At 31.5% G+C, this 21414-nt stretch overlaps 1 protein-coding gene across 2 annotated transcripts; it reads right to left on the minus strand.

The window, feature by feature from the left end:
* Window positions 1-2658: 2658 nt before the first annotated feature.
* Window positions 2659-10981, minus strand: LOC107614877 (TMV resistance protein N-like). 2 transcript variants are annotated; one of them, XM_021110864.2, is made up of 8 exons: window positions 10292-10981; window positions 7945-8225; window positions 7118-7314; window positions 6701-7003; window positions 4193-5695; window positions 3424-3491; window positions 3080-3159; window positions 2660-2856 (listed from the first exon to the last, which is right to left on the minus strand). In XM_021110864.2, the coding sequence occupies exons 1-7, from the start codon at window positions 10858-10860 to the stop codon at window positions 3105-3107; spliced, it is 2976 nt and encodes a 991-aa protein (XP_020966523.1). In that variant the 5' UTR covers window positions 10861-10981; the 3' UTR covers window positions 2660-2856; window positions 3080-3104. The 2 variants fall into 2 exon arrangements, with proteins under 2 accessions (XP_020966522.1, XP_020966523.1); XM_021110863.2 differs by having other exon boundaries at window positions 2659-2856; window positions 7118-8225.
* Window positions 10982-21414: the final 10433 nt, after the last annotated feature.

The following is a 21414-nucleotide window of genomic DNA, read 5'->3' on the forward strand; positions in this document are numbered from 1 at the left end:
TCAAGCTTTTTTCTTCAGATCATTTTTTTTGTTTAAAGAGGAAAATATTATTAGCATATCTTGGCTAAAGCATGCATAAATTAAATTAAACTTATTTGTTTACCACTCAGTTATATATAGTAACCAATTAATTAATTAAAGAAAAGATTACCTCAAGTTTTCTACTGATTCAACTTCCATTAAGCTATGCTTAAATTTCTTTGCTGGAGGAACTAGTTCTTCCCCTTCATCATCAGATTCGAACCCCTTTTCTTCATTTGGAGATGCAATGGCTTCTAACTCAAAAACACCCCTGTTTCTCTTGAAGCTGCTCCCTCTTGATTTCTTCTCCATGTTTGTGTATGTCCAACGGATGCCACACTCTTTTATCACCACTTCCTCCTTGTTTGGTAGCCGAGCAAAGAACTTAACTTCCAGATTTGAATTCTGGTCATCATCATCAGGAGCCAAGTAGAAAATGAAAACAAAGAAATTGGAACTTAGTGGCAGTTGAATGCTGATGGAATTTTGTGAAGATCCATTATGGAACAAGTCATCATCAACTTTACTGCCTCTAATTGGCAAGAAATAACAAATTTTGCCAACGTTGGCGTTAGCCTCACTAAGAAAGTCATCAACAATAATGCATGTATAATTATCCAAATTAATTATAGAGATTAAGAAACTGGATAGTTAGGAAAAATTAAGGGGTAAGATGCACATGACATGACTATCCATTTTTGATGAAGTGTCCCCATCATAGATTTGGTTAGTTGTTTTAAAATTCAGTGTGTGAGTCTACTCTATACCTTTTGCTTTATTATCTCTGCCATAAACCATGAAAACAACATTGTCGATTGTGACCAAGCATGGCCATGGTACTACCGACACTAAAATCACACAATACGATTTCCATCTATCTATGATTTTAAATTTTTAATTACTCAATATACGGTATCTTTGGTAGGCGTCGGTGACATAATTTTAGAGAATGACACATTGCTGTTCAAATGGTGGTGGCATTTCGATAAAGAGTATTGTGTCCTGTGTAAAAGAATTACTTGCTCATGTAATAATATTTCAGGGGAGCAGCCACTAATGGATCAAAATTGAGTTTTCAACAGAGATGTTTGATCACTTATTGCCAACATTGATATATAGAGATCAGGAGGCAATGCCATCCCAATTTCAGCAAGGGAAGAAAATCATAGTAGATAGTAGAACGAGAACACAATTTTGGCATAGCACAGGGGTTAAAGAAGGTAAACTAAAGGATATGTTTCCGAGGCTTTATGCTTTATCCAGACGCAAAGACCGCACTATTAGTGATTGTGGAATGTGGAATGGGTTTGAATGGAGGTGGAGCTTGAATTGGAGGTGCGATCTGAGGGTGTGAGAAGAGGAAAGCCTAGAGGAGATTTTGTTCATCTTGAGGAGGGTTGGAATCTATCCCAACAAGGAGGATGAAATAAAGTAGAGATACGAAGGGTCAGGAGAGTTTACAGTGAAGTTCCTCATAGAAACAACACAAAGGAGTATTCCACATAGGAACTTAGTGCCACCCCATGTAGAAATGCTGGTTTGGTTTGTTTTACAGGAAAAACTGATCAAACACTAAAGAAAAACTTAGCAAGTGGTTTATTCTCGAAGGAGATGGAGAGCTGTGTACTTTGTGGAGTTGCTCGGAAACCGTGTATCACCTTATGTTCTTCTCTTGTCCTATAGCGTGGAGCTTGTGGGGAGTAGCACTACAAAGAAGAAAGTTGTAATGGTCATGGCCTGGAAATGCAGTCCACTGCTTTCAATCTTGGATGAAAGTATAGTGTCTGAAGTCTTATAAAGAGGTATGGTATGATGCACTTCATTTTATGCCATTGTGTGGTGTCTCAAAATTCTAGAATCAGTAAAATATTTAGCGAGGATGCTCACTTACCTATGATGGAACAAGAGGTGTTAAGGCTTATTGGAGTATAACAAAGATACAAGTCAGAAAAAAGATTCATAGCAGTGGATAAAAATAAAATCATAGCTAAGAAGTTATTGACTCTCTCAAATCAGTTGGGCGTCTTAGCTTAGAATCTTTATGTTTTGTAATTTTTACTTACTAAATTAAACCTGCACCTAAGATGTTATTGTACTCTTTTGGGTCGACCTCACTTTCTCTTGTAATTACTAAATTAAACCTGCACCTAAGATGTTATTGTAATCTTTATGTTTGCCAGTGTAATTATCGAAAAAAAAGATATGGGGTATCTTTGACTAAAAAATATTTAACTACAAAGCTCATGAAAAGTTGGAAACTTTTTATTAAATTGTTATTCTATTAATAAGAGCAATATTTTAATAAGAATAATACTCTAAATTAGTTTTTAATAATACTTCTTATACTATATTTTGACACTGTTTTATTGAATAGAATATCATAATAAATTACTAATAAACATTAATTTGATCATAATTTTATGTGATATTTACGTTAAATAATTGTTAAATAGTGTCAACATGACATTTTTTATCATGAGGAATGCTAGGGATAGCAACTTTTGTAATTTGTAGTCATCAAATAGCCATTAATAATGATTTTAATGGTGTGAGATTGGTGTGAGACTTATAGATAATATCTTATTATGAGTATAAAACCGAACATGAAAGTGCCAAAAACAATATGCAAATTAAATTAAACTGCACTGCCGAGTTGACAGGAAAATTGAACAACAATAAATTGAACAAAAATAAATAATGGTGTATTCTTAGAGAAAGTGTGCTATAAAAAGACCAAATAGACGACTATTACAACAATAATGAACTGAAGGAAGTTTAGGTGTTCCCAAATGAAGCTTTCCTCTTCGAATTTTCATATGATATGTTCTTCTCGCTCTGTTAGAACCGGACAAAAAGGTTAAAACTTAAAAGAAAGAAACACATATATATGAGCCAAGCCACGTACGAGACTTTGCATTTTGCATCCACTGCTATACTTTCTTTCTTTTCCTTTCTTTATTATTTTTTTTAAGTTACAAAAACAATGATCAGTTAAAAGAAACAAAGCAGATAGAAAATACATACAAATTTACAATAATTAAAAGAAAAGATATTGTACCTTAATTTAACAGGAAAATATTGCACTATTCTTGGAGTATTCTTTCTTTATATCTTTTTTTCGGTCTCTGTTCTCCATCACTGTTATAAAATTGACAAATATAAAATTATCGACCATACTAAATATACACCAAAAATAGTCTTTAAAATTAATTAGTAGTATAAAATATATATTAAAATATAAAAAATATACATTAAAAATGAGTTAAACAATATATGTATTCATATAATACCAGACCATATAGTAAAACAAACTTAATTATAATATGAAAAGTAAGCTGTTTAAGAAATAGTAATTTCATCAAGTATAATCAAAAGCTTAGCTAATATAATAAGGCAACTTACCAGTAATCTTTGGAACCACAATGTAAATGCACTCTTTTTCCGATTCTCTGTTTTCTGACAGTCTCACTCTGCGACAACAATATAATTCCTTATGATCCCCCACATTTGATACATTATTACTATGATATGATAATTAACCACACAAACAAGGATGATATCAAATTAAACAACATATTGTGGTATAAAATTGACAACACATCATGAACATAAATATTAATATACAAAAATGTTTCATTTCAAATTTTTGTCTATGCATAAATAGTTAATTTTTGCAAAGTGATGTATTAGTTTGGTAGCTTTGATGTTTTGGAGGTCTAAAGTTTTTTTTATATCATTACTAAATCATCATTATCATTTGTGTGATTTAAATTTATTGAAAAAGTGAAACACTTGCTATGCAATAACAAATGTTAAGATGTCCATTTATAATTAGTAAAGAGCATACTAAACGTTTCTATGATTCAAGATCAAAATCAAATCCTTTAACTTACTTCGATATTAAAAAGGATCAGATGTATATTAAAAAGTGGTGCAAGTATAAAATTGAAGCAAAGAAGCTTTGTTAACATTTATAGCTAGGTTGTGCAGAAGAAACAAAGAGAAAATTCAAGCACGTAGATAATTCATCAACTCTCTGTTTTCATTCACAACCATTATATATATATATATATTTAAAATCAGTTTTGAATGATTTAATTTTTGTTGTGGATCTCTAGACTAAACAATTCACAATACAACAATAATTTGAGATTAGTATTAGAAGCATTACCTCAAGGTCCTCCAACTCCAAGTCATGAGATTCATAGCCCTCATGAGTGGCATCTGGACTAATCCCTCGTTCATGATTGACATGGACATGCATCCAACGGATCCCACACCCCTTTATCACTACTTCTTCATTATCTTCTGTATGAGCATAGAACTCAAATTTAAGGATAGTATTACAAGTGGTGCCTTTTCTTCTCTTTTTGATTGCTTCCGTTATCTTGTTTGAACGCTCTCCATCATACCATACTACCTTATGATCTGATACCATTTCCAATTGAATCACATCATCGGGAACATAGCTGGTCAACAGTGCTCTATTGCCAGAAGTTGTGATCCATTCCCACTCGTTGCAACCCTTTCCCAGGTAGCATTCCCATCCAAATATCACTTTTTTGTCGCCAAGGTTGAAAGATTGGTATTGAGAAATCAAAATGCAGCCAACAAGACAAGAAGAAATCTTGTGATCTGGAGGAACTTCAACAATGATCGAAGCTTCTCTAGAGTAGTAGTCAGGGAACCACTCATTGATTATGTTCTCTTTACTTGGTAAATAGTAGTAGAAGAATATATTACCACTATTTGCTTCATTATGCAGATATCCATCATTATTTGCCACAAGTTCTATCCTGGATTCCAAGTCTTTCAAAACTGCTTCGTATGCATGATCAGCCAACTTTGTGCAGTTATGAAATCTAAACCATGTATAGTGTTTTCTGGGTGGTTCACTGGTTAAATTTGAGACTGTCTCCAAGGATTTGCAGTTCACTGCAACAAAGTATATAATAGATGGGGGAAGTGGAGGTATGTATTGAAGCATTTCACAATTAGCGATCCAAAGTTCTATGAGCTGTTCAAGATTCTTAATGCTTTTTGGCAAACTTTTAATGACATGACAACCATCCAATGCTAATACTTTTAATGATTGTAAGAGATGAATGTTGTCTGGGAGTTCAGACAAGCTCTTACATTTGTAGAAAGCTAATTGCTTGAGAGACAAGAAGGCAGGGGTGGGCAATATTCTACTTAAGATGATGCATGTGTTGTCTTCATGTTTTATTGGATCCATAAGTAGAATTGTTTGGGCACAGTTTAGAGGAAGTTTCTCAAGAGAATAGCTGATGTTAAAACCGAAGTCGTCAAGATTTTTGAGATGCATAATAGTGGACGGCACTTCATTCAAAGCCGTTGATGGTAAACATAACTGGATTTTGGAATGATCACCCATCATGGGGATTGAGAACTCTTCCAAATTGGAGCAACCAGTGGCCCACAAGCCACGGAGAGAGGGAGAACAATTGTCACTGCAAAGCCTCTTTAGCGATGTGCAATAGCTCACGTGTAGTTCTTCAATCTTGGGGAGAGAGAAAATAGATGAATCAACATCTTGTAAGCTTTCACAGCCAATGAGTGATATTGATTTGAGATTCGTAGCACCTGCTAAATTTGGACACTCTATCAAGCGTTTGTTGTGAGCGAGGTCAATGAACTCCAAACTTGGTAGATTCTGTCAACGCCAACAAACATGTTAACACATGTACATGATTAGTGAAGGAAAAATGTGTTATTTTATAGTTTAATGCGTTGCATTATTCTCACTTATTAATTATTATAATTTGAAAAAGTATATGTACCCAATGAAAATATTAAACAATGTAAACAATAGATATATTGAATATTCAATTCACTAGGTGTACGAATGATTATCTTAATATTAAAATTTATGTGAATAATTTGAGGTATAGTGTATTTTTATTTTATTGGGTCAATTTTAGAATGTATTTTTCATATTATTCACAAAAACTATTCTCTACCTAACAAAATCCTTACTTTTGTTCTCTCTGTTTGATGAAGAAAGCATTGGATCATGACATATAGTGAATTAATATGATGTAGCAAAACAAGAAAATGTTAAATGACAAGAAACTATTGTCTATTGAGAACCAATTATGTTCTTTGTTTTAATTTTAAAAAATTATGATGTTTATATATAAATAATTATTGGGTGTAGTATAAAATTTATCTCTTTTATATATATGTCATTTAAATCTAAGTCATGTATTTTATTATCATTTTCTTCTTATAAAATATCCTTGTTCTCTCATCAAAACTTAATTAATTATTCTGTGATATTGTAGTTACTTTTTTTATAATAAAAATTTATTCTTATGAAATATTTTAGTGTGATATTTAATTCTCATAAAAGTTTATATACAAACAAATTCTCTTGATTAAATGATGAAAATATGACTTTTTAAAAAATAATTAGCATGCAAGAATATTTTACAATATATAAGAATAAATTAATCTTACATAATAAAGTAAGTTTATAAATTATAAATCTTAAAATAAACTCCCCATAATTAATATTACTTATATCAAAACTAATCTATTTTTTGTCCTTATAAAATATCGTTTTTTTACTAACTAATTTCTTTAATATATCAATCTTTATTTTAGTATCTAACAAAAATATAAAAAAGCATAAAAAGAAATATAAACATGATCCTACCTGTGCTGTATTCCAAAATTTTTCAGTATTGCTATCTCGCATCGAAAGCTGAACAAGTTTTTGAGGCCAACAAATAGATGGCACAAAATTAAGTGGGCATTTATCCCACTCAATATACCTTAAGTCATTAGGAAGTTGAAAATCCTCTACAAACATTCTGTTCCATTCAAGATCCATGTTGATATTTCCTCTTAAAGCAAGTAACCTTAACTTTGGCATCTTTCTTAATGCAATAATGATTATACGTGGATCTATTGTAATTTCATTCATATCCACAATCATGCTTTCAACTCCATGAATATCCTGCAAAATTGATCAGCATTGCAATACAATGTTAGTACTCTGTAAGCAATATTTTGATACATACATACATACACTTATCTTGAAGACAAAACCCTTAAAGCATGATTTTCTTACTCTTTCACGTTGGAATATATTGCAGACTTCTTCGGCGTTCCATAGTCTTGTTTGTTGACCGCAATTTTTGCTAGATTCTTCATGAATGATTTTCCAACACATTTTTTTAATCAAGCTATGCATTTTTATGTATTTTTCATTATTATATGAATAAATACTTATAAGAGACTTGTCTGATAGGCTTTTTATCCCTATGTCTGCAAAAAAACCACAAGAATTTAATATTCTTGTTACCATCTTCATTTCATGCTCGTGGAAAAAGCATGCAACATCTAAAAGGATGCTTTTTTCATCATCATCTAATGCATCATAACTCAATCTCAACACTTGCTGAATATCAGTATTGGGATACTTTCTTAGCTTATTCAATGCACTATCCCATTCGCTTTCTTCTTTGGTCCGAAGAAATGATCCCAAAATTTTTAATGCTAATGGTATTCCTTTGGCATAATCTGCTACGACTCTTGTTGATAGCTCATAATAATTCTCTTTAGGATGAGAACCACGAAAGGCATTATGGCTAAAAAGTTTAAGAGAGTCCTCAAAATTCATTTCCTTCACTTCATGGATTTCTTCAACTCCTCCGCTTGTAAGCACATTTCTATCCCTTGTTGTCAAAATAATTTTACTACCACAACTCAGACAACTACGAAAGAGTTGAATTAAATCAGCTGCAATTTGTGAATTAGTCACATCATCTAGCACAACAAAAACTTTCCTATGCTTGATTTTACGGATAATACTAGAGTGTATTACTCGAATATTATCGATACGAAGATCTTGATTTAACAATTGAGAAAGAAGTTTAGCGCATATGTGATTAATACCTTTTTCTTCTAAATTTTTTGAAAAGGCTAAGAAGCAATGACCTTCGTATTCTGAGGAGCACTCATGAAAAAGAGTAGTAGCAATTGTTGTCTTGCCAATTCCAGGCATACCCCAAATTCCAATAACAAGAACTTTCTCCGACTTGAATTTCAATAAAGATTTAACAGAAGTATAATTTCTGTTACAAATAAAGGGGCTTTTGAGTTCATCTCTATAGCAACTGTTATTCAAATTTGAAAAAATTGCTTCCACAATTTCATCGATCAACTCTGCTTCTTGCCTAGCAGCAAATAAAGATTACATTAGAAATAAACAATAAATGCTTAGGTGAAAATGGATACATATAATTTCTAATTATTAGTATATGGACTTGAATGATAATTGATTTCAATGAAAAATCATTATATATTATTTATTACAAGGCAAGATCAAGCCTTTATTTGTTAGGATTGTTATGGTTAAACCAAATTCTAGATAACCAAAGATCTTATTAGATTTTTCTTTTGGTGAGGTATAATATAAGTGTATGACATTGAAACAATATATTCGTGTGGTGACGAATCATATTTTTGTTTAAAAATTAGAGTTTATTACCCATTTAATTATTTTTTGAAAAAAGAAGTAAATACGTAAATTACATATATTACTATATACTTTAGTAACAAAAAAGAATTGTTTAAAAGGATACTAACTTTTTCAGTTTAAAAAAAAATATTATATATTTATATATTTAACCAATTGAACCACTAAAATGTGTCACGTAATATTCTGCATTGCAATTAAAACTAAATTATTTCTGCTGATTTTGCCCCATTCCTCTAGCAAGTGTCACTGCCAATGTTAAGAACAAGAACAAGAATAGAGGAAAAAACAAGGTGCTAGGTAGAAAAGATATGAAACCAAGAAATTTGTTTTTTGGTAATTGAAACCAAGAAATTAAATGTTAGGGAGTTGAAACTTGAAAGTTAATGACTGATGAATGGAGCACCTTTGTCACAATCATGGTGTCTCTCTTTTTGGTCATGCAAGCATGGTGTCTAGGTTATTTGGTAGCTTTCACTTGAATCGCGGGCTTTATTATTTTCAGTCCCGTGGTTCTCTATTTTTTTTTTTTTTCAATTTTGGTATAAGGTAATAGTTAATAACTTAATACACCATGCCCGTTGTAATAAAAAGAGGACATGATTCACCAAAAAAAAAAAAAACGAGAACATAATAGTAGTAGTTGTGCATTACACAAAATGAGAAAGGGAAAAAAAATCGCGGTTAAAGAAATTATTCTAGCACTAATCATATTAATTAATAATTAGCAATAATAATTTTTTTCGGAATTAATATTTTGAAGATATTTATTAGTCTTTATTTATTTAATTTTATTCTATTTAATTTTTTTACCTTTTTTCTGTAAACTATACATTCTTTTCAATTCAAATTAAATATACTCAAATTAAAAAATAATAAATAAAAATTTGATCATGCTTAAAATGGTATAAATAGACAAAATTATCCTTAGATAATAAATTTTCATAATTTAATTTCTTTAGCACAAGTAAATTAAGAGTGTTATTGATCAAATTAAGTGTTCATTTAAGTTGATTTTTTAAGTAAAAAGGATATTGTTTTAAAATAAAGTATTTTTATTTAATTTTAAAGCTATTTGGATACTACATATTTTAAGAAAAGTACTACCTTTGTTAAAAAAAAATAAAAAAGGTACTGTTTTTTAAAATAAACTATTTGCTAGTTCTAAAAGTTAATAATATTTTATTTAAAAAATAAAAGAGTTTGAAAGACATTTTTAATATCTAAAAATTCTTTTTAAACAATCTATTTAATAAACATAAAATAACATTTTTTTATTAAAAAAAGATCATTTTAAAATAAATAAAAAATAATTTTTTTTCTAAAAGTCAATCCAATTAGAAATACAATTATTTTGAAATACCATTTTTTTTAGAAATATTTTATGAAGTATATATATATATATAAAATTCTTACTTTTAAAATATATTTAGAGAGTTAAATATATAAATTTAAATAATACAATGTATTAATATTTTATACCAAACATAATATAAAAATTTAATTTTAATCTCAATTTCAGTAATACTTGTTAAACTCTAAAAAAAAATGGTATTATTTGAAATTTCAGGCAAAATACAACAACATAAACAAAAATTGTAATAGTGATATAAAAAAGTTTTAATTCTTCAACTAAATTTTGGCGAAATCTCATCAAGGATATTTATTATCCATTTATCAAAATCTTATTCAAGCATTTATCTCTATATTTTTTAAAATCCTAATATATTGTTGTTGAAATTTAAGAATGTTGGGGTAGTTTACCTGTAGTGATCGCAATGGAAGCCAGAAAGATTGGCAGCTTCAGTGAGTGCAGTCCTCCATTGCTGCACTTCTTTACGGTCGGTGGATCTCTCATGCTCATCAAATGCTGTGTGATAAGTTCCGGTCTGCTTGCGAACATGTGTGGGTTGTATTCTGTAGAACACTGGAATCACAATCACATTTTCATTCTTTTTCTTGCATTCCATGATCTCCACCAGCTCTCTCAAGCACCACCTTGAGGAAGCATAGTTCTCAGAGAAGATAACAAGAAACAAGTTTGAGTCTCTGATGGCCTCAACAAGTTCGTTCCAGATGGCTCCTCCTTTCTGGATTCTGTAATCTATGAACGTCTCAATCTGGTTTCTGCGGAGAGCCGAATGAAGATGGCTGGTGAAGCTATTACGCGTGTCCTCACCTCTGAAGCTGATAAAGACATCGTATTGATGAGTGACAGATGCTTGAGAATAAGCAGAAGAAGCAGCAGCAGTAACTGAAAGTGCCATGCCTCTATGTTGGGGGGAATGAATCAAGCAGTTAATTATATAAGAAAGGAAATACTTTGTTCGCATCTCATATTCACGAAACGCAAACAATAATAATGATATCTTGTATTAATGTGTGGACTATATGTCATGAAGACTTGGTCTACGTCAACGAAGAAATTACCATGTGAGTGGCAGGTGCTTGAGAAGAAGAAGAACAGGGAAGTGTCATCTGTATTAATTGGGGTTGTATACATGTAATTATATTGAAACACTCATCACGAAGTTAATTTAATTTTATTAGAAATTTTAATTTGTTCCGATCCACAAGCATCAAGGTAATATACTAATATCGATAGTGGTGATCTTAATCATGTGACGCATGATTTTGTCCCTTTATCAGTATTAACTTTGAATAAGTCAACAACTAATTGTATTGCATGAATAATAGTTAGCAAATTAAAATATTTAGTTGTTTACATCATCGAACTAATACGCGTTTTCTAATTCCGTTATTTATTCTGACTTTGTCCCAAGTCCCAACTACCTTCTTCCCTAACAACTTCAAAATGGATGCTAGAATCTAGATAATCAGTTTTGTTATTAGCTGTTCGAGAAGCATTTGTTATAAATCTCATAAATAAAATATTTTAAAATCTTTTAAGTTTCAACTTTCAATAAACAAAATAAATTTATTTTAATTATTAATGCATTAAATATGTTAAGAGGATGAGTACTTTTCGTTTTTTACATTTTTAGTAATACTAAATTAGTATTACTTTGAAGACATTTTTTTTTTTGGTGTCTAAACAATAAAAGAAACAAAGCAAAAACTATCCTAAATCTGAGCGGATGATTCGTTGGAGATCAACACCAGGCTCAGACCAAATAACATGATTAGAGTTACTCTTGACACCATATTTAGCCATCCAATCCGCAGCTCTATTTGCTTCTCGGGACACCCATTCAACGTGAACAAGCCAAGGACGAGATAAAAGCTCCTGAATCTTGTGAACCAAATCTGTTACTTCAGATGAATACCCACTTGTAAGCTCATGCATGATGGGCAGAATGTCAAGGCAATCCGTTTCACATATAATATCCCTCAAATCGCAATCCCATACCAACTTTTCCAGAAGCGCCATGTTAGCACAGGAAGTATCCCTAATACCCAATCCTCCTGCCTTTTTAGGAGTTATGGCGACCTCCCACCTGACCAGAGGCAGCCCTTTTTCAGTTGCTTGGCCTTTCCACAAGAATTGTCTCATCAAGGAATCAATTTTATTACATGCATACTTCGGGAGAAGAGAAATTTGCATTTCATAAACTGAGATGGAGGCCAGAACCGATTTAACAAGACAAAGCTTCCCTGCCTTATTCAGTAGGCGTCTTTTCCAACTGGAGAGCTTCCTCGAAATTTTTTCAATAATCTCCTGAGCCGTCTTCCTGGAAGCTCTGGCATGACCGATGTTAATTCCCAGGTATTTACCCAAATCATTGCAGAACCGGATGTTAGAGACCCCTGAGAGAACCCCTTTTCTCCTCTCCGACACCCTCTTGGAACACTGGGCCTTTGACTTATGAAGATTTACCTTTAAACCTGACGCTTTAGAAAACAAGTCCAAACAATGCATGACCTCTATTACTTGAGCTTTTGATGCCTTACAGAAAAGTAAAAGATCACCTGCAAACATCAAATGAGAGAGTCGTGGTCCATTCCTAGAAACCGCAACTGGGTTCCACAAACCTTGGGAAACTCTATGAGAGATAAAGCAAGCAAGCATTTCCATACAGAGTACAAATAGATAAGGAGACATAGGATCTCCTTGCCTCAACCCTCTCTTCGGATTGAAATTTTGGAGCCTGTTTCCATTCCACAAAACTGCCAACGAAGAGGAAGTCACACAATTCAATATCAGATTAATGGTAGCCTTTGGAAACCCAAACCGGACCAAAGTAGCTTCCAGAAAACGCCAGTCTACCCTGTCATAAGCTTTTTCCAAATCAATCTTAAATGCCACGGTCCCTTTTCGAGACTTGGTGTTCCTCATGAAGTGCATAATCTCCTGAACAATGATAATATTCTCTGTGGTTCCTCTACTTTGAAGACATTTGTTAATTAAATCATAATCATAATAATATCATACATTGGAAAATGAAAGAAACGAAAGGGTTATTTCTTAATTAGAAGGACTAAAATTATTTTCAAGTATGTAGTTGTCACGGCTCAAACCGTGATTTTGAGCCATGATCGGCGCTCAGGAAAATAATCTCCAAGCAAGCCTAACCGACTCAAATATAAGTTGAATAAGAAAATTACAAATATTTTAAATAAATTTACAATGTCTAAAATAAATAATTACATATTTTTAACAAAAAAAAAAATATGGATGGATCCTGCCTGTGACATATGGAGCAGATGACGTCTAAGAACTCAACAACGAATAGATACCCATTACAGATCATTACTCTTGAATAGAAAGATTCACATAATCAAATATTTATTCCTAAAAAATATTTTTAGAAAAATGGAGTGAATTTTGCAACCCAGTGACTAGACAGTACATCTATAATTCACATGAGACCATATAAACATAATTTTAGTTAGAAGATAATAATTTATATAAATAAGTGAATCAATAAGGGAGTTCTCATACAGAAATCAAATCAAAAGTCCACACTTGGAAGACTCCACCTCTATGGGTAACCTTTTCCTCTTGTGTGTCCTAACGGAATATCAGATCTAACATGTGGCCTACATGTTAGGCTAGCAACACCCCTGCTAGTTGGAGTCTGAGTTAAATACATCTAAGTTAACGTCATAACTGCCGTTAAATACGGTTTTCTAATACAAGCCTCCCAAACCAATTCAAAACATATAAATTCAAATATAATAAATCTTTGATCTTTCAAATACATACGGTATTGAATCAAATCAAATAATACTTTCTCATAAGAAATCTTTTTTAATCATAACTTCTTCAATCATAAGTAATTTCAAACACATTTCACAATTTCAAAGTCAATAAGTACTAACAAATACTTCAATGCTTCAAAAGTATATATTCGAGTAAAATCAAATGTTCTAAAATAATATAAAACTTCATCAAATATATATATAGTCTTATGTAAAATTTCGAAGATATGAACTTTATAAAAATATTTTTTTCAATTATAATAAATTAATTATTCTAATCAAATCAAAATTCTTTAACAATAGTTTTATAAATATAATTAAAAACTCAAAATAGCATAAACAAAAAAATTAACGGTTATAAATGTAAAGCCTACTCATAAATTGGTTCTAAAGGACCGAAGAAATCAAACCAGAGTGCCAAGGAAGGTTGAAGTAGAATGGAATGAAAGAGCACGAAATTTTGATCGAGGTAGTAGCAACAACTTCGATTTTTTACTGCAGCAACCTCAACAACAGCCCTAGTATCAATAACATAGAGCAACCACAGTAACAATGACAGCGAATCTAATAGCCTACGGTGATTTAAAACTAAGCAAGGATAAAAAGGGACGACAAACATGATAGGACAGAATCAATAATAGAGCTTTATGGCAAGACAAGGCAAAACAAGTTTAGTCTTATCAAAGGAAAAAAGAGGATGGAGCATCAGCAGCTCCGGTGACCCCCACCCCACCGGCAAGGACAGAACAGGCTAAAGCAAAGCTGAGCTAGGACAAACTTGCAGAGTTTCCAACAGCAACTTTCGGTGACGTCAGCGCGATTCCCGGTGACTAGAGGCACGGTGGCGCAGCTTGCGACAACGGTGGAGGCGTACCAGCTCCCCCTCCTCGCAAGAGTCTCTTCTCTCTAGCCATTGTGTTTCTCTCTCCTCTGCGAGCTCCTCTCTCTCTCTCTTCGAAGCCCCATACCTGCAGCCGCGACGGCAACAACAAAGCTCCCCTTCCAGCGGCAGGGACGGTCTCCAGGGGCGATGGCGAGGATGGCGGGACAGCACCTCCTCTCTCGCGCCTCTTCCTTTCTCCTTTCCCCATTCCCTGTTTCAAACTCCTTCTCTCTCTCCCTGCTACCTAATCCGCGGCAACGACGGCGACGTCTAGCCTCATCGGTGTCACCTCCTTCTCCTCCTCTTTTTCCTTTCTTCTCCCCCTCTGTTTTTCCTCGCTATTTTTCTTTCTTTTATTCTCAGCAAGGTGTGTGTGTGTGTGTTAGGAGATGGTTAGGGTTTAGAAAAGGGGTAAAGAATAGTTTAGATATTTTGATAAAATTAGAGGGTATACGTAAAATGTTTCAAAAAAATTTGAGATGTTACAATAGTTGCATCATATCATAAGACTAGAGATGAGAATAAGTAGGATGGAGTATTTTAAATAAGGGGATCACTACTCAAATAAAGATCAGATATCTATTTTATTTTTATTAAAGATGTTTTTAGGGTATGTCTAAAATGAGCTAAAAAATTATGTACTTATTGAATGAACCACACTTATATAAACCATTATATTTTATTAGATGAAAATCAAAAGCTAATATAAAAAAGAGGCCTGTTACACATACAAGTCTTTTTGGCTTACAAGTCTTATAAGTTGGCACAAGCCCAACAAAACACACGCGTATTACACTCCCACATTCAAGAGTAAATACACGCACGTTATTCAACCACTTCCTGTTTCTACAGTGCGCTACTCACCATGCATTATGAACGACTCTTCTTCTTCTTCCTCCATGAAAATGAGTTTCTTGCCAAATTTGTTCGATCTCCTTCGTGCGTTCTCTCTTTGCCTTTTCATTCGTTGTTTTACCTGCGTTTATCACTGGTATTCTTGCTTCATTTTTTTTCGATTTTCATGATTTCTGAAATCAAGCTTTGAAATCATTTTGAAGATAATGGAACTTCAGAAATACACCCAAACAATTACAGAAATACACCCAAACGATTACAGGAATTTACCCACAGGATTACAGAAATACACCCAAACGATTACAGAAATACACCCAAAGGATTTAAGAAATACACCCAAAATTCGTTGAAGTACACCTTATGCATAACTCAGGACTCTTCCTCTTTCTCCTCCTCATCTTCTGCTACTTCTTCTTCTTCATTTTCTTATTTCATATTCTCATAATTCTTTTTGGGAGGAAAAAATCAAACAAAGAATAAAAAAATACATAATGTTGCAAAATAAAAAGAAGAACGAGGAGAAACACGACGATGAAGATGAAACACTTCAAAAATGATTTCAGAGCTTGATGTCAAAAAATAATGAAAATCGAGAATAACGAAGAAAGAGAACAGAGAGAAAAGCACGTAAATGAAGAAGGAGAAAGAGAAGGCAAGAAATTCGAAAAAGGAAACATAATCTTTTCAAAAATTAAAAATCTGTTAGAGGCACGTTTGAGCGTAATATCAATTAGAGGACTTGTAAAACTTGTATAGGAGAATCACTTGTATGTAGAGATTAATCCTATAAAAAAAGAGCATTGATAGACTCTAATAAATACAAAATATCCTAGTACATAAATAAATACTTTAAATAGCAATAATGTAATACACAATACTTTAAATGGCAACAGAATCTTTTATTCTTAAATGATTAATCTTAATGAATAAAAAAACTTATATTTTTTGTAATTTTATATTTTATATTTTTTAGAACAAAATTTTTTTTCTTTTATATAGTAAAATATGTGATAATCTTCTTAATATATATATATATACTATCTATTAATTTTTTTATATATTAAATAATTTTAATCATATAATAACATTGAAATAAGAAAACATATTAAATCTGTTACAGTAAAACAATTTAAAATATTATTTTAATATAATTTTTTAATATTACAAAAAAAATTTGCATAATAATTAATTTAATAAATAAAAAATACTCATATATTTTGTATTTATCTAATTAATATACTAAAACTAGGTTTTTCCCCAACTAATGGAAGTGAGATGTCGATTCCTCATGAATCCATTTTTTCGCCAAAATAAATGCACTATTTTCTCTTCTAAGTTTATTTTATAAAAATATCTTTATTATAATTATACTATAATTAGCATTTAAGTAATAATGCATAATTATACTAATTTAGGAAAATATCTTTATTATAGTTATATAAAATTAATATTTAATGCATTATTAAACTACTTATCAATTATCAATCGAAAATATTTTTAATCATTTTAATAATAATAATAATAATAATAATAATAATAATAATATGATAATTATATGATAATGGCATCGGTTATTAATAACCAATTTATATTTATCTAAATAAATTTATTTTAGCAAAATATCTTTATTATAATTATATTATAATATTACAATTAATATTTAATAAATAATGCATAATTATACTAATTTAAGAAAATATCTTTATTATCTATCTATTCTATTTATTGTATCTACTTAATATACTAAAACTGGGTTTTCCCCCAACTAATGGAAGTAAGGTGTCGATTCCTCATGAATCCATTTTTTCGCCAAAATGAATGCACTATTTTCTCTTCTAAGTTTATTTTATAAAAATATATTTATTATAATTATACTATAATTAACATTTAAGTAATAATGCATAATTATAATAATTTAGGAAAATATTTTTATTATAGTTATATAAAATCAATATTTAATGCATTATTAAACTACTTATCAATTATCAGTCAAAATACTTTTGATCATTTTAATAATAATAATAATAATAATAATAATAATAATAATAATAATAATAATTATATGATAATGGCACCTGTTATTAATAACCAATTTATATTTCTCTAAATAAATTTATTTTAGAAAAATATCTTTATTATAATTATATTACAATATTACAATTAATATTTAATGAATAATACATAATTATACTAATTTAAGAAAATATCTTTATTATCTATCTATCTATTCTATTATATAAAAATCGAATTTTTGCACTTAATGATGGAACTGATGTGGCATGCTCTTAAGGTGTTTCTTGATTTATTACATTTAATTCGTTAAAGCAAATCAATTATAATTAATTAATTATATCAATTAATTAATTTGATTACACTTTCAAATCTCAACATTTATTATAATTTATATGAATTGATTAATTATAATTAATTATATCAATTAATGAATTTAGTTAATTATATTAATTATTTGGTTTGATTGGAGTAAATATCAAATTATTTAGTAAATAATAAATATAATAATGAAATATATGAATTAATTTAATTAGTTTATTTTTCTCAATACCATCTATTTATACAAGATCAAATATTTTTTACTCATTCACTCTATTTTCTCTCTCTCTCTTCCTCCCTCCTTCCCTCCCCCTCATCTCTCTCGTGTTTAGGGTACAATTTTTATAATTTATTTATTTTTTGGTTCTTTTATCTTTATTTATACATTTTATTTTTTTATATTTTTTAAATTTTTTATTTATTTTAATTGCTTATTATTAGACGTGATGAGCGGATAATTTATACGCTTTTGGCATTTGTTTTTAGTATGTTCTTAGTAGGATCTAGTTACTTTTAGGGATGTTTTTATTAGTTTTTATGTTAAATTCACATTTCTGGACTTTACTATGAGTTTGTGTATTTTTCTGTGATTTCAGGTATTTTCTGGCTGAAATTGAGGGACTTGAGCAAAAATCAGATTCAGAGGTTGAAGAAGGACTGCTGATGCTGTTGGATTCTGACCTCCCTACACACAAAGTGGATTTTCTGGAGCTACAGAACTCAAAACGGCACGCTTCCAATTTTGTTGGAAAGTAGACATCCAGGGCTTTTCAAAAATATATAATAGTCCATACTTTGGCCGAGTTTAGACGATGCAAAAGGGCATTGAACGCTAGTTTTACGCTGCAGTCTGGAGTTAAACGCCAGAAACACGTCACGAACCAGAGTTGAACGCCAAAAACACGTTACAACTTGGAGTTCAACTCCAGAAGAAGCCTCTGCACGTGTAAACTTCAAGCTCAGCCCAAGCACACACCAAGTGGGCCCCGGAAGTGGATTTATGCATCAATTACTTACTTCTGTAAACCCTAGTAACTAGTTTAGTATAAATAGGACTTTTTACTATTGTATTTACATCTTTTGGACGTTCAGTTCTTAGATCATGGAGGCTGGCCACTCGGCCATGTCTACCTTTATTTTCACTTATGTATTTTCAACGGTAGAGTTTCTACACACCATAGATTAAGATGTGGAGCTCTGCTGTTCCTCATGATTTAATGCAAAGTACTACTATTTTCTATTCAATTCAACTTATTCCGCTTCTAAGATATCCATTCGCACCCAAGAACATGATGAATGTGATGATTATGTGACGCTCATCATCATTCTCACTTATGAATGCGTGCCTGACAAACACTTCCGTTCTATATGCAACCAAGCTAGAATGAGTATCTCTTAGATATCTAATACAGGGGACCGAGTCCGAGTTATTAGTATCTTCGTGGTATAAGTTAGAACCCATGGATGGCCATTCCTGAGATCCGAAAAGTCTAAACCTTGTCTGTGGTATTTCGAGTAGGATCTGGGAAGGGATGGCTGTGACGAACTTCAAACTCGCAAGTGTTGGGCGTAGTGACAGACGCAAAAGGAGGGTGAATCCTATTCCAGTATGATCGAGAACCTCCAGATGATTAGCCGTGCCGTGACAGAGCAATTGGACCTTTTTCACAGAGAGGATGGGATGTAGCCATTGACAACGGTGATGCCCTTACATAAAGCTTGCCATGAAAAGGAGTAAGACTGATTGGATGAAGACAGCAGGAAAGCAGAGGTTCAGAGGAACGAAAGCATCTCTATGCGCTTATCTGAAATTCTCACCAATGATTTACATAAGTAATTCTATCTTTATTTTCTGTTTAATTATTATTATTATTCGAGAACTCCATAACCATTTGATATCTGCCTGACTGAGATTTATAAGATGACCATAGCTTGCTTCATACCGACAATCTCCGTGGGATCGACCCTTACTCACGTAAGGTTTATTACTTGGACGACCCAGTGCACTTACTGGTTAGTTGTACGAAGTTGTGAAACAGATATAAGATCATGAACGTGCGTGTTGAGTTTTTAGCGCCGTTACCAAGGAATGGAATGATCACGATTTCGCACACCAAGGCGCATACTCTCTCTCTCTCTCTCTCTCTCTCTCTCTCTCTCTCTCGTGTTTAGGGTACAATTTTTGTAATTTATGTATTTTTTGTTTCTTTTATCTTTATTTATACATTTCATTTTTTTATATTTTTAAAAATTTTTATTTATTTTAATTGCTTATTATTAGGCGCATACTTTATATATATATACTCTATTTGCCGACAGTACTGTTTGCTTTTACTGTTTGCCAATATTTACTGTTTGCTTTTACTATTTGCCGACATTTACTGTTTACTTTTTACTTTTTACTTTTTACCTTTTTTTTTTACTGAGATCATGTTTCTTTATGATTGGGCTTTTACATTGATTTTATATACAGTTCTTTACTACATTTCAAATGGATCTTGAGAGTCTTGATAGTAGTGAGCTGGGCTGGACTGAACCTCTTCGTCTTCTCCAAGATGTACTGTTTGTATTGCTTGTAGAGAGATTTGGATATCTTCCTCTGAGGTTGCTGCTGCTAGGGCTGCCATAATTTGTCGCTTCTGCGCTAAGAATTGTGTCTCTTTTTTATAAGCTATTTGTTCATTGGTGGTGCTTGAGACTATTATTGCTGATCGCTTTTGTGATGTTGTTAACCATTCATCAATAGCTGCTCTTCTTAGCAAATTTATATCATATTTGTTCCACCATTTTATTTTTACTACTCTTACCAAATATTGTATGCTTGAACATTCCTCATATGCTGTTGAATCGTATTCCCATGTCATAATCCAGCTTATTCCCATTGCTGCTATGAATGAAATGAATTTGTATTCTTGTAAGAATGATGACTTGCTTTTAAAATATTCATACGCCAGACTAGCTTCTTTTGGGAAGAAGGCTTCTATTGGTCCAAAATTTTGGAACCATGATTAGAACCATTTAGGAAATTGTAATGATATTCCCTTTCTAAACCAAATGAACCAAGAATGGGGACTTGGTGATAGGAATAAGATATGATTCCACGCTTCTTGGTAATCATAGTATGTATAGTTCTAAGGTTCAAATTTTAATAAAAAGCTTTTAGATTGATATGGGGTAATTCCTATCCTTGTAGAGATAATATTTTTATGATTTTTATTTTTGAATAAATAGGCTGTTTGGTGTTGGGATCTCTATAATGTGTCAATTCAATAGATCCAGTGTCCACTAATATGAATTCATAAAACTTTTGGGTTTTTTGTGGGTTAATAGGAATATAATAGAAAGTATTTGGAAAGATAGTCTTGTATAGCGTTTTTCTATCTTTTTTGAACCACTATTTTTCGATGGTTAATATTTTAATAGGATTGGGTTTTTCATAGTAAGAAAACTGTTCTTTCAAGGGTTGAGTGTTATAGAGATCAGATGGTTGTAATAATGTAAATTTATTATTAGTAGTAATTGAAGAACTCTTAGAAGGTAATGATGATGGTGATGCTTTTACAACCTGTGACATAGTCATAGGTCTTAATGATAATATTTTTGCTGGTACAGGAGTAATAGGTAATTTTGTTTCTTTTACTTGGTCAAAAGGTTG

The sequence above is a fragment of the Arachis ipaensis genome, chromosome B9, assembly GCF_059453495.1.
Source record: "Arachis ipaensis isolate K30076 ecotype BB chromosome B9, ASM5945349v1, whole genome shotgun sequence".
Lineage (NCBI taxonomy): Eukaryota > Viridiplantae > Streptophyta > Magnoliopsida > Fabales > Fabaceae > Arachis > Arachis ipaensis.